The sequence below is a fragment of the Palaemon carinicauda genome, chromosome 17 (genome assembly GCF_036898095.1).
Source record: "Palaemon carinicauda isolate YSFRI2023 chromosome 17, ASM3689809v2, whole genome shotgun sequence".
In the NCBI taxonomy this organism is placed as follows: Eukaryota; Metazoa; Arthropoda; class Malacostraca; order Decapoda; family Palaemonidae; genus Palaemon; species Palaemon carinicauda.
In genome coordinates, this window is record NC_090741.1 from 55,219,948 (window position 1) to 55,235,450 (window position 15,503).

The 15,503-nt window shown below is 34.5% G+C and overlaps 1 protein-coding gene across 1 annotated transcript in view; it reads right to left on the bottom strand.

Moving 5' to 3' along the window:
* Positions 1-562: 562 nt before the first annotated feature.
* LOC137656372 (switch-associated protein 70-like) overlaps positions 563-15,503 on the bottom strand; it is a 15,767-nt gene continuing 826 nt past the window's right edge. The window contains exons 2-10 of the mRNA XM_068390547.1: positions 13,568-13,690; positions 10,532-10,738; positions 8,373-8,606; positions 6,856-7,118; positions 5,258-5,459; positions 3,032-3,183; positions 2,434-2,585; positions 1,486-1,610; positions 563-817 (exon numbers count right to left, since the gene is read on the bottom strand). Coding sequence (XP_068246648.1) covers positions 635-817; positions 1,486-1,610; positions 2,434-2,585; positions 3,032-3,183; positions 5,258-5,459; positions 6,856-7,118; positions 8,373-8,606; positions 10,532-10,738; positions 13,568-13,690 — 1,641 coding nt within the window. The 3' untranslated portion in view covers positions 563-634. The remainder of the gene's footprint in view (positions 818-1,485; positions 1,611-2,433; positions 2,586-3,031; positions 3,184-5,257; positions 5,460-6,855; positions 7,119-8,372; positions 8,607-10,531; positions 10,739-13,567; positions 13,691-15,503) is intronic.

Below are 15,503 nucleotides of genomic sequence, written 5' to 3' on the forward strand. Positions count from 1 at the left end.
ACATATTATGTGTCTTTAGGCCTACACGCTCACAAACACACATGTATCTTCTTTCATTCAATTTGGGCTTGTAAATTCCCTCTTTAGTTTTCAAGTTACATTCTGATGAGAGTTACCTAGGACATTTCACATGGTATACTGAAAGCATTACCTAAAACTCTATGTGTCTTTTCGGCCTCCTGATGTAGGCCTATACTTACTTTTCCATCATCGACTTTACTGTTGTTTTCACTACATTTCTTCCCCCACGCTGGGTTAAAGGCCAAATCTCATAAATCGAAATTTTGAATTAAATTTTGCATCATCACATTGTCTGGCATCATCTTGTTAGCGTTTATCAATTGTTTTAAGGTTTAAAAAGGTTATGGGAGTAGAGAAAGCAACAGCCCATTGCTAACAAAATACTAACGGTATATCTAAGATAATTAGGGTATATAATCACTGAAACTAAATTACTAACATGACTTGAATAGCGCATGACCCATAAGTAAATGCAAGCTATAGGCCTACATGTTTATGAAAATCTAGGAATGAGAATAATTAAATGAAATAAAACTAGTAATCAGCATACGGATAAGTCTTTATTGTCAATATATTAATAAGTTTTTCTTTAATAATTTGAAGCAGGCATATTTCACACACTCTCCACCGTCCCATTGCTGTTTTCGTTTCCGTTACTGTCTTCCGCCTTGGACCGGAATTTGAATAAGCGCGCAGCGTGAGCATTGAAGGAAGAGGATCTAGTTGGCGTATTGCCTCTCTCTTTGCGGATAGGTCGAAGGGAATATGTTCTGACAGGCGGTGTCCTCTCTTTGACCTGAAACGAGAAAGGGTCAAAGGTTCAGAAAGGATTAAGGGTTCAGTTTTACAATAATTCGACCTTAGATAGAAAGGGTTAAAGGTTCTCAAAGGCTTAAGCTAAGGGTTCAGTTCTACCTTGCAGGATGTGTCTTTTACTTTCTTTGACCTAAAATGAGAAAGGGTCAAAGGTTTAGAAAGGGTCGAGGGTTCAGTTTTTCAATAATTTGACCTTAGATAGAAAGGGTTAAAGGCTCATAAAGGCTTGAGGGTTGAGTTCTACCTTGCAGGATGTGTCTTTGCTTAAATGACACACACACAGTTAAACTTTTTCATGATGTAACGAACAGGAAATATAGTAAAAGTGTTGAATGTATTGCTAAAGGGGATTTATAGTTTTCTAGTTATTTTTCTTTTTATTAATTTTAAATGACAGTATTTGTAACAATGATTAAAAATTGTCTATTGTGTTTCCATTACTAATGTTTCTCGCCAAATGTTCTTTTGCAGAGAAGAGATTCTTTAGTTTTAACAAACTCACAATACTAGAATGTTTATGAAAATTGTACATGAAATCGAAAAACATTAAGAGAAAAGGTTATTAAAGACTATTAGACAGCAAATACCGGTAAGTCTAATAGTAAATAAAATGATAGAAAATGAAACATTGTTTCGAAGAGAACCAACCTTCATTTTGGCTTCCAGTAACTCCTTCCCCCTCTCTGACATGACGATCTTCTCCCGAGCACTCCTTAGCTCTCTGTCCAATCGTAATCTGTCTGCTTCTAATTTTCGTAATCGTTTTTCAGCCTCTGTTGAAAAAAAAATGTCAAGAAATTGACCAAACCCTGAGTGATCGTGTGTAGAAAATGGATTTTGAGCGAAGCGAAAAATCTATTTTTGGGTGAGATAGCCATGTCGTCCTGATGAAAGGTTCCTATGGGTAGCTTTCCAAATATCCCTTAGAAAGCTACCTATAGGAACCTTCCATCAGGACGACATAGCTTGAGCCCAAAAAATAGACTGTACTGTAGTGTGCTGCTTTTGGCAAGGGCACATTTGCTATTAAGTCAACAATTGTCACTTTACTGTAGAATACTGTTTTTGGAAAGGACCCATTTGTCACTATAAAATTGCGTAGGCCTACTATTTTTTTTAAAGGTTGAATTTGCTAAGAAAAATCAATACCATAATGTACAACTACTCTGTTAGAGTTTTTTTTCCTGGTTTTATGTTATTAATTATGAATATATTAAAGAGGAGGACAATTGTCCAAAAGTTTTGATAAACTGTTTAATCTTGTGTCAGTGCAGAGCTAAGGAATTATTATTATTATTATTATTATTATTATTATTATTATTATTATTATTATTATTATTATTATTAGATAAGGTACAATCCTAGTTGGATAAGCAGGATGCTACAACCACAAGGGCTCCAACAGAGAAAAAAGCCCATTGAGGAAAGGGAAACCAAAGAATAGTGTACCCGAGTGTACCCTCAAGCAAGAGAACTCTAACCTAAGAAAGTGGGAGACCATGGTACAGAGGCTATGACACTACCAAAGACTAGAGAACAATAGTTTCATACGTCTCATCAACCAATCCTATGAAAACCCGCCTCATTTTTCCTTACCTCTGAGCTGGCTATCCTTCTCCTCCTGTAGGACTTCGAAGGCTTGTCGCTTCTTCTTCTCCTCATCCAGCATCCTCCTCTGCTCCGCCTGAAGGCGTTCCAGCTCCTCACGCTTCTCCCATTCCTCGCTTAGGACTCTAGCTTGTAGGTTCCTGAGAGACAGAAAAAAAGGATGTTCAGTTGTGGAATGATCTTCCCAATTTCTGATATATTTTAACATTCCTTACCTGATTATACATTTTATCTCTCTCTCTCTCTCTCTCTCTCTCTCTCTCTCTCTCTCTCTCTCTCTCCACTAGGCAATTCTACCAGAGTTTTGGAGATGTGTATTTTACAATTTCTGGTATATTTTAACATTCCTTACCTGATTAAAGATTTCTCTCTCTCTCTCTCTCTCTCTCTCTCTCTCTCTCTCTCTCTCTCTCTCTCTCTCTCTCTTCACTAGGCAATTCTACCAGAGATTTAGAGATGTGTATTTTACAATTTCTGGTATATTTTAACATTCCTTACCTGATTATAAACATCTCTCTCTCTCTCTCTCTCTCTCTCTCTCTCTCTCTCTCTCTCTCTCTCTCTCTCTCTCTCTCTCCTAACTTACCTGACTATCTCCTCGTCCCTCTTCGCCTGTGTCTCCTCTTCCAGAAGCGTCTCTAACTGAAGCCTCATTTTCTGAAGCTCTGTCACCCTCTTCTCCTCTTCCTGGCGAGCAGCGGCTTCCTGCTTCGCGGCAGCTTCAGCTTCTGCTCTCGCCTGAGGTGTAACAAAAAGCAGAAATAGTAGGATTATACAGTGGTGCCAGATATGGGGATTTATCCCTAGATTTTGGGATTAATTCCTATATTTGGGAATATATCCTTAGATTTGGGGATTTTGGATGACTTGTGACGATGTTTTGTACATATTTCTATGAAGAAGAAACAGATGAGTAAACCTTTATATTGTTGCAATTAGTTTACTTACAATTACACGAAGTATAGTGAGTAATTTCTATATTAGAAGAAAATATATTTCTGGAAATGGGGATTTTTGGGTGGTTCTGGGAATTTTTTTATCACGAGTTTTAGGGATTTTTAGACTAACCCATCTGGCAACACTGGCAGGATAACTCATTCGTTTAATGTGTTTATGTGTTGAGATGCATCACTGTGAGTCCAATGGTTTGATCTTGTTTTGCTGTCTGGGTATTGTCTTGGTTGAAAGAGGTTAATATATCATCAATATTCACCGATTTGGGAGGTATCTAGACCTGAATAAGCCAATATACACCAATAATCACTATTTTTGAAAGGATCTAAACCTAATCACGTCAATATACACTCTGGACACGTTATTATACACCCTGAACATGTCAATATACACCAATAATCAGCATTTTCGGATTGATCTAAACCTAATCACATCAATATACATCCTGAACACGTCAATATAAACCAATAATCACTATTTTTGGAATGATCTAAACCTAATCACGTCAATATACACCCTGGACACGTTAATATACGCCCTGAACACGTCAATATACACCAATAATCACCATTTTCGGAATTATCTAAACCTAATCATGTCAATATACACCCTGAACACGTCAATATACACCCTGAACACGTCAATATAAACCAATAATCACCATTTTCGGAATTATGTAAACCTAATCACGTCAATATACACCCTAAACACGTCAATATACACCAATATTCACCATTTTCGGAATTATCTGAACCTAAACACGTTAATATAAACCCTGAACACGTCAATATACACCAATAATCACCATTTTCGGAATTGTTTAAACCTAATCACGTCAATATACACCCTGAACACTCCAATATACACCAAGGAATATAATTTTCGGAATTATCTAAGCCTAAACACGGAAATATACACCAATAATCCCCAATTTCGGAATTATCTAAACCTGAACAAGTTAATATCCACCAATACTATCCGATTTGGGAATCATTTAAACATGAAGAATTCAATATACACCAATAATCGCCATTTTGAAAAAAAACCTAAACTTCTTAAGCATGTCAATAAGCACAAATATTCACCAGTTTTGGAATGACCCAAGCCTAAATACGCCATTATACAGCAATAATCACCATTTTCGGAATGATCGACTCCTAAACATGTCATTATTCACAAATAATCACAATTTTATGAATGGCCTAAACTACTTAAACGTGTCAATAAGCACTAATACTCACCAGTTTTGGAGTTATCTAAACCCTAACACGTCATTATACATCAACAATCACCATTTTCTGAGTGATCTAAATCTAAACACGTCAATATACACCAATATTCACCAGCTTCAGAATCATCTAAACTTAGGCAAGTCAATATTCACCAGTTTGGGATTAATCTAAGCTCAAGCACGTCAATATACACCAATAGGCCACTCACTGGCTTAGGAATTAGCTAAACTTAGACACGTTGATGTATATTCATATTTACCAGTTTGGGAATAATCTAAGCTCAAGCATCTCAATGTACACCAATATTCACCAGATTCAGAATCATCTGAACTTAAACAACTCAATGTATATTTATATCCGCTAGTTTTGGAATAATCTAAACCTAAGCATTTCAATATACACCAATAGGCCTACTCACCAGCTTCAGAATCATCTAAACTTAGGCAAGTCAATATTCACTAATATTCACCAGTTTGGGAATAATCTAAACTTAACAACATCAATATACACCAATAGGCCTACTCACCAGCTTCGGAATCATAAACTTCGGCAAGTCAATATTCACTAATATTCACCAGTTTGGGAATAGTCTAATCTCAAACACACCAACGTACACCAAAACTCACCAGTTTCTCGGCCATAAGTTCCGCCTGCGTGTTTTCAATGATATCTGCCTGGGACGCCCTTCGTATCCTTTCGGCCGTTTCCCTCGCCTCCTCTTCGGCGTGTTCGCTCTTTCTGATGGCGCTCAGGATGGACTGGTAGGGCATAGGATCTGTGGAATACTGGATGGCAGTATCCAGAGCTCGCAGCCATTCGCTTTTACTCCTGAGAGACAGATTATTATTATTATTATTATTATTATTATTATTATTATTATTATTATTATTATTATTATTATTATTATTATTATTATTATTATTTGCTAAGCTACAACTCTAGTTAGAAAAGCAGAATGCTATAAGCCCAAGGGCCCCAACAGGGAAATAACCCAGAGGAAAGGAAATAAGGAAACAAATAGAATAGTGTGTCTGAGTGTACCCTCAAGCAAGAGAACTCTAGCCCAAGACAGTGGAAGAACATGGTACAGAGGCTATGGCACTACCCAAAACTGTTATCATTATCATTACTACTAGCTAAGTTACAAGTCTAATTGGAAAAGCAGAATGTTAGGCCAAGAGCTCCAACAGGGATAATAACCAATGTGGAAAGAAAATAAGAAACAGATAGAATAGTGTGCCTGAGAGTATTCTCAAGCCAGACAACTCTAACTCAAGACAGTGGAAGAACATGGTACGGAGACCTTGGCACGACTCAAGACTATTATTATTATGAATACAACAAGCTAAGTTACAACCCTAGTTGGAAAAGCAGAATGTTATAAGCCAAAGAGCTTCAGCATGGATCATAACCCTGTAAGGAAAAGAAATAAGGAAAGAGATAGAATAGTGTGCCTGAACATACCATCAAGCAAGCGAACTCTAACCCAACCCAAGATTGTGGAAGACCATGATCAAAGAAATAAGGAGACATAGAATAGTGTGCTTGAATGTACCCTCAAGCAAGCGAACTCTAACCCAATCCAAGATTGTGGAAGACCTTGGTCAAAGAAATAAGGAAACAGATAGAATAGTGTGCCTGAATGTACCCTCAAGCAAGAGGGCTCTAATCCAACCTAAGACTGTGGAAGACCACGGTAAAGTAAATAAGGAAACAGATAGAATAGTGTGCCTTAATGTACCATCAAACAGGAGAACTCAAGTCCAAGTCAGTGGAAGAACATGATACAGAGGCTATGGCACTACCCAAGACTAGTCTTATTATCATTTCTACTAGCTAAGCTACAGCCCTAGTTGGAAAAGCAGAATGTTTATAAGCACAAGAGCTCCAACAGGGAAAATAACTCAATGAGGAAAGGAAATAAGGAAAGAGATAGAATAGTGTGTTTGAGTGTACCATCAAGCAAGAGAACTGTAGCCCAACCCAAGTGTGGAAGACCATGGTAAAGGAATTAAGGAAACATAGAATAGTGTGCCTGAATGTACCTTTAAGCAAGGGAAGTCTAGACCAACCCAAGACTGCGGAAGACCAATGTAAAAGAAATAAGAAAACAGATAGAATAGTGTGCCTGAATGTACCATCAAAGAAGAGAACTCTAGCCCAAGACAGTGGAAGAACATGGTACATAAGCTATTAAACAAAGCAAACTGTGGAATACTCTCACCTATGGTCTGCTGCTGCAAGCTGGACTAGTTTGTTTGACTCTAGGCAGATCGTGAATCTGCAACTCCTGGCATCAGGTTCATCTGGAATACTGTGAACAGTCGCCGAAGGGGTGAGGGGGACTTGAGCTTTGCCTGCAACAATGGCTATCGCTGCGGCTCTTGGGGAGAGCTTCTGGGAGGGCGCCATTACTGCCCAAGGTAAGATTTCCAGCTCTCTGCTTATCCACACAGGTGCCCACCATGCACGTTGGTATACCTTTCCCTGATTGGCCATCAAATAAGATAGATTTTGATTAATCATTGGCATGTCATTGGCATGGGTCTTTTTTTTTTTTTTTTTTTTTGAATCAAAGAAATTTTTATGAAATAAATAAGATAGAATTTAATTAATCAGTGGAATTTCATTGAAAAGAAAGGGAGGATCTATCAAGGACTCAATTTTCTCTAAATTAGACATTTTCATGAAATAAATAAGATAGAATTTAATTAATCATTTGCATTTTATTGAAAAGAAAGGAAGGTTCTATCTAGGACTCCTTTTTTAAATAAGAAATTTTTATGAAATAAATGAATAAATAAAGGGAGGATCTATCAAGGACTCAATTTTCTTTAAATCAAAATTTTTTATGAAATAAATAAGATAGAATTTGATTAATCAGTGGAATTTCATTGAAAAGAAAGGGAGGATCTATCTAGGACTCCTTTTTAAATAAGAAATTTTTATGAAATAAATGAATAAATAAAGGGAGGATCTATCAAGGACTCAATTTTCTTTAAATCAAAATTTTTTATGAAATAAATAAGATAGAATTTGATTAATCAGTGGAATTTCATTGAAAAGAAAGGGAGGATCTATCTAGGACTCCTTTTTAAATAAGAAATTTTTATGAAATAAATGAATAAATAAAGGGAGGATCTATCAAGGACTCAATTTTCTTTAAATCAAAATTTTTTATGAAATAAATAAGATAGAATTTGATTAATCAGTGGAATTTCATTGAAAAGAAAGGGAGGATCTATCTAGGACTCCTTTTTAAATAAGAAATTTTTATGAAATAAATGAATAAATAAAGGGAGGATCTATCAAGGACTCAATTTTCTTTAAATCAAATTTTTTTTATGAAATAAATAAGATAGAATTTGATTAATCAGTGGAATTTCATTGAAAAGAAAAGGAGGATCTATCTAGGACTCCTTTTTTAAATAAGAAATTTTTATGGAATAAATGAATAAATAAAGGGAGGATCTATCAAGGACTCAATATTTTAAATAAGACATTTTTATGAAATAAATAAGATAGAATTTAATTAATCATTTGCATTTCATTCAAAAGAAAGGGAGGATTTATCTAGGTTCCTTCATTGGTATGCGTTATTTTTTAAGGACACACACACACACACACACACACCTTGCTTGCTTCAGATTGCCCGTAGCTTCTCTCCGGACAGGGGCTCTTTGACAGTATGCCTAGAGAACAAGGGTTACCAACGTCAGAATCAGACTGGAAATATCTTACCCTTTTCAAAACTTGTTCAATGAAGGCGCGGTAGATGCTGTTCACGGCCTGTTGGAGAGCTGGAGCTTCCGTGTCCTGGGCGTAGCGACCTTCCAGGAAAGTGAGGAAGACTGGAAAGGTGAAGCAGGAGATTATGGAAGCTAGTTGATGGAAGTCCAGACTGTCCCACTCTCTGCCTAGCGCGGTCACTAGAAATCTCGTAACTTCGCTCATTTCTTGTATGTTAAGTGTCACCTGTAGAATGTAAAGAAATGTGTTTATTAATAAATAAATAAATAAATAAATAAGTTAATAAATCAATAAATAAATAAATAAATAAACAAAATAAATAATTAAATAAATGAAATAACCCACAATTTATGAAAAATTGAATATATTGAGCTTTCGAAGGGACAATCTCCCTTCCTCTTCAGAAAACAAATTGTAACTTTTTTTTATTAAAGAATTATAAATGAATGAATAAATAAATAAATAAAATAACCAACAATTTATGAAACATGAAATTTATTGAGCTTTCGAAGGGACAATCTCCCTTCCTCTTCAGAAAACAAAATGTATGTTTTTTTTTTTTTTTTTTTTTTTACTGAGGTGTTTAATTTAGGCAGTTCACAATTATGAGAAAGTAACTTTGATGTTCCTTCTTATAATTATGCGTTTACGAATTCAATTTTCTATACCTTTTACTAAATTGTTTAATTTAGGTATGGTAGGTATCTATGAAAAAAAAATCATTTTGATGTTTATTCTTATGGATATGCTTTTATGAAATGCACTTTTTTATATGCTGGCAAAAGTCCAGCATCCTTTTAGCTCGGAAAAGTTTCCTACTAGCTGATAGGTTAGAATTATCTTGCCCAACCAATCAGCTAGTAGAAAACCTTTCCGAGCTAAAAGGGCACCCATGGGAGTCAGTGCAAATGTGCCTCATTAAAAATAATTGAGTTATAGAGACTAACCATATATCAATATGATCAGCATCCAAAACCCCCTCTCAGTCAAGCTAGGACCAGGGATGGCCAGGCAATGGCTGCTGATGACTCAGCAGGCAGACCTATAGACTCCTCCAAACCTCTTCCTTAGCTCATAAGGATGGTGAGGTTTGCAGACACTAATTAAAACTATCGAGTTTGAGCAGGACTCGAACTCACGTCTAATAGAGTGCCAAGCAGGGACGTTCCTCTTCCTTAGCTCACAAGGATGGTGAGGTTGCAGACACTACAAGAAACTATCGAGCCTATTGGACGTTTCCAATAGGCTGCCACAACCCTAGTGACGGATGGGTTCCGACATTTTGTTGTCTATGCCAGTGCAGTAAGTGCAAGGGGTGGTGTAGCCAGTGATTTCAGCCTTTCAGAGGCGTTATAAACATTGTAGAGGCTAATCAATCAGTGTTCTTAATCCTTGGGTCTTGCCATAACATTTAATCAGTGGTTTGCGTTTCTTTATTCATTTATTTACTAATTTATATATTCATTTATCTAATTTTACTCTGTTATCCACTTTTTAAATGCAAAAACATGTCATTAGATGGATGCTTGTAAGGAATAAATGCATCACGATCATCTTTTCCATGTTGGATTTCATAGCCTCATTCAGGCACATGTAGCCTGTTAAATGATCCATTACAGGTCAATGAAACACTTGAGTCAAACACCACCTAGCCACCAACACAGATCAGTTGCTGTCTGTCACTCATAGCTTGAAAAAAAACCCAGTATCTATAAGTAACCTCCAACAGATTTTGTATATTCGAGAACAAAGCCCTCAGAAGAATATTGGGAGTTAAATGGCAGGACAGGATTAGAAATAAAACTATATGAGAGATTACTCGAGTGCCAAATGTTGATGAGATCATGGTGAGGGGCAGATGGAGATGGTTTGAACATGCATTTCGCACTCCCCAAGAGAGATTAGTCCACCAAACTTTCAACTGGGCTCCACAAGGCACTAGAAGAGTTGGAAGAACCAGTCCTACATGACTGAGGACTATGAAGCGTGAAGTGGGAGATGATGCATGGATAAGTATTGAATTAAAAGCTCAAGATAGAAACGACTGTCGAAATCAAACCGAGGCACTTTGCGTCAATAGTCGTAGAAGGAGGTGATGATGATGATGATTATGATGATAAGTAATCCTATATACTAGCATCTAGACCCACCTGCAAGAGGCCCTTCCTAGACGGGGATCTGTCCGCGAGGAGACAGAAGATGCGGAATAACTTATAGACGGAATCCTCACAAAACACTGGAGTGTCTCTCTGCAGGAAAGTGGTCCTGCCCAGGAGCCAGAATGTGTTTTCCAGGATGTCATGGTGTGGCTTGAGGTCCTTGTAAGGGGTTGAGCCATCGTCCACTTCAGCTAGCACCTGGAAATATTAGATGTGGGTTTGTATTTGAAATAGCACCTGGAAATATTATTTGAGGTTTATTGATAAATTTGGGCTATATAGCCCGGCGGTGGGGTCTGTAAGGCCAGTCAATGTCCAAGACAATTTGGGTAATTCTGCAGTTACAGTATTATTATTATTATTATTATTATTATTATTATTATTATTATTATTATTATTATTATTATTATTATTGTTGTTGTTGTTGTTGTTGTTATTTGCTAAGTTACAACCCGAGTTATAAAAGCAGGATGCTATAAGCCCAGGGACCCCAACAAGGAAAATAGCGAAGTGAGAAGAGGAAACAAGGAAAAATAAATTTTTTCAAGAACAGTAACAACATTACAATAATAATAATAATAATAATAATAATAATAATAATAATAATAATTATTATTATTATTATTATTATTATTATTATTATTATTATTATTATTATTACTATTATTATTATTATTATTATTTGCTAAGCTACAGCCCCTAGTTAGAAAAGCAGGATGCTATAAGCCCAGGGACCCCAACAAGGAAAATAGCCCAGTGAGGAGAGGAAACAAAAAAAAAAAAAATCTTTTCAAGAACAGTAACAACATTAAAACAATAATAATAATTATTATTATTATTATTATTATTATTATTATTATTATCATTATTATTATTATTTTTATTATTATCATTATTATTTGCTAAGCTACAACCCCTATTTGGAAAAGCAGGATGCTATAAGCCCAGGGACCTCAACAAGGAAAATAGCCCAGTGAGGAGAGGAAACAAGGAAAAATAAAATTTTTCAAGAACAGAAACAACATTAAAATAATAATAATAATAATAATAATAATAATGATAATAATAATAATAATAATAATAATAATAATAATAATTATTATTATTATTATTATTATTATTATTATTATTATTATTATTATTATTATTATTATTATTATTTGCTAAGCTACAACCCTAGGTGGAAAAGCAGGATGCTATTAGCACAGGAGCCCCAAATTGGAAAATAGCCCAGTGAGGAAAGGAAATAAGGAAAAATAAAATATTTAAAGAACAGTAACAACATTAAAATAAATATGTTATATTATTATTATTATTATTATTATTATTATTATTATTTGCTAAGCTACAACCCCTACTTGGAAAAGCAGGATGCTATAAGGCCAAGGGCCCTAACAGGGAAAATAGCCCAGTGAGGAAAGGAAATAAGGAAAAATAAAATATTTAAAAAACAGTAACATCATTAAAATAAATATTTTCTATATTATTATCATTATTATTATTATTATTATTATTATTATTATTATTATTATTATTATTATCATTATTATTATTATTATTATTATTATTGTTGTTGTTGTTGTTGTTGTTATTTGCTAAGCTACAACTCGAGTTAGAAAAGCAGGATGCTATAAACCCAGAGGTCCCCAACAGGGAAAAAAGCCCTGTGAGGAAAGGAAACAAGGAAAAATAAGATATTTCAAGATCAGTAACATCGTTAAAATAAATATTTTCTACATAAACTATAAATACTTAACCAAACAAGAGGAAGAGAAACAAGATAGAATTGTGTGCCCGAGTGTACCCTCAAGCAAGAGAGTTCTAAAAGTTTGAAGGACTGGACAACAAGATAATAATAATAATAATAATAATGATAATAATAATGATAATAATAATAATAATAATAACTATCACTCTTGAGTTTATGGACAATCTTATGTTATGAATCAATTAAAAAACAAAATTCTTATTAAAAAAGTTTTTTTACCATTACATTTTAAATATGAACCAATGTCATTTTAAAAATAAATCAAACTAAAGAATGTTATAAAAATATCCCCAGAAACTTTTTTTTTTATTATTATACTTAAATTATGAGCTATTGTCGTGCTCTGAGTCAACTAAACTAAATAAAGAGACCCTTTAACTTTGGTACTGCAATTTGTTCAGTGTACTTTCCTCTTGGTAAGGGTAGAAGAGACTCTTTAGCTATGGTAAGCAGCTCTTCTAGGAGGCCACTCCAAAATCAAACCATTGTTCTCTAATATTGGGTAGTGCCATAGCCTCTGTACCATGGTCTTCCGCTGTCTTAGGTTAGAGTTCTCTTGCTTGAGGGTACACTCGGGCACACTATTCTATCTAATTTCTCTTCCTCTTGTTTTGTTAAAGTATTTATAGTCTATATTTATTTTAATGTTGTTACTGTTCATAGAATATTTAATTTTTCCATGTTTCCTTTCATCACTGGGCTATTTTCCCTTTTGGGGCCCCTGGGCTTATAGCATCTTGCTCTTCCAACTAGGGTTGTAGCTTAGCATTTAATAATGATAATAATAATAATAATAATAATAATGATAATAAATATTGTAGATAATATCTTGCACTGATCCTATGAATAGCTCGTTTTTTTATTTATAAATGAATTAAATAGATAGCAACTACTGCCATATCGTGAGTATGGTATCGTAGATAATATCTCCGTGAATTAAATGAATGGTAAATATTGCCATATCTTGAGTCAAATAAACTATAAAGAATATTATAAATATGTCCAGAGCTGATCCTATGATAATAGTAGGTTTTCACTTATAAATGAATTAAATAAATAGAAACTATTGCCATTCTATGACGAACTAGCTTTTAACTTATAAACTAATTAAATAATTAGTAACTATTGCCATCTAGTAAATCAATTAGACTAAAGAATACTATAGAAAACATCACCAGTGCTGATCCTATGATCCTACTAGTTTTCAAGTTATAAATGAATTAAGTACATAGAAAATGAACTCGTTAGAAATCCCTTACCTCATGCGTCAAGAAATAGAGATACTGTTCGAATGTGAGTTGCTTGGAGCTCAGGTAATCCTCGATGCAATTTTCAACTCTACGATCAACTTTGAGTAACACTCCAACGTTTTGGGTCAACACCTGTCAAAAAATGAAAAAAATACTTTAATTTAATTATTAATACAAATTATTATTATTAGTCTTAATAGTGTCCGAGTGTACTTCTCAGGGTACTCCTTCTCAAAAGGGTATGACTACTATCTCTCTCCCCAGAGCGGGACATTATATATATATATATATATATATTATATATATATATATATATACTACATATATATATATATATATATATGTATGTATATATATGTATATATATACATATATATATATATATATATATGTATATATATATATTTGTATAAATATACATATATATATATATATATATATAATGTCATACACGTACTCATTGTATAAATTAGATTATTATTATTATTATTATTATTATTATTATTATTATTATTATTATTATTATTACTAGCTAAACTATAACCCTATTTGGAAAGCAGGATTCTATAAGCCCAAAGATTCCAACAGGGGAAATATCTCAGTGAGGAAAAGAAACAAGGAAATAAATAAACTACAAGAGATGTAATGAACAATTTAAATATACTATTTTAAGAACAGTTACAACATCAAAATAGATATTTCATATATAAACTATAAAGAATTAAAAAAAGATAAGAGGAAGAGAAATAAGATAGAATAGTGTGCACGAGTGTACCCTCAAGCAAGAGAACTCTAACCCAAGACAGTGGAAGACCATGGTACAGAGGCTATGGCACTTTCCATGTGAAAGATTAATGTTGCATAAAGAGGGCACGGAACTCCATAAGCAGTTAAAGTACACAAACTACGAGAGAGAGAGAGAGAGAGAGAGAGAGAGAGAGAGAGAGTTTATGCTTTCTGTCTTGTTAGTTTCATAGGAATTCTAATCATTCCCCATCCCGTCTCTCTCTCTCTCTCTCTCTCTCTCTCTCTCTGGGGGCACAATAAAAAGATCTTAATTACTACTAAGAAGAGAGAGAGAGAGAGAGAGAGAGAGAGAGAGAGAGAGAGTTTATGCTTTCTGTCTTGTTAGTTTCATAGGAATTCTAATCATTCCCCATCCCGTCTCTCTCTCTCTCTCTCTCTCTCTCTCTCTGGGGGCACAATAAAAAGATCTTAATTACTACTAAGAAGAGAGAGAGAGAGAGAGAGAGAGAGAGAGAGAGAGAGAGAGAGAGAAATATATATATTTCCGGTATTATTAGTTTTATATGAAATTTTAATAATACCCAACTTCCCAACCCCGTCTCTCTCTCTCTCTCTCTCTCTCTCTCTGGGGGCACAATAAAAAGATCCTAATTACTACTAAGAAGAGAGAGAGAGAGAGAGAGAGAGAGGAGAGAGAGAGAGAGAGAAATATATATATTTCCGGTATTATTAGTTTTATATGAAATTTTAATAATACCCAACTTCCCAACGCCGTCTCTCTCTCTCTCTCTCTCTCTCTCTCTCTCTCTCTCTGTTCCCTGTTTATGTGTATAGCTATCATTTTGGTTAAGTTACATCGAAGGTAAAACTGGAGAGTAATGAAGATATATGTTTTTTACCTCTCTCTCTCTCTCTCTCTCCTCTCTCTCTCTCTATCTCTCTCTCTCTCTCTCTCTCTCTCTCTCTCTTTCTCTCTCTCTCTCCGTACCATCACCTGCCAATCTTCATCAAAATTTCTTAATACTTAAATGTGTTTCATCACGAATGACCAGCTGAACACAGGAATGCTGTTTAGAAGGAGACATTCCTCTGATACAACTCTGTCTTTGTTTACAACTGTTGGAATTTATAAAAATTCTCTCTTTTAAGAACAAAAGCTTAATAACGAATTTTTGTTTTAGCAAATGTTTTTTTCTAT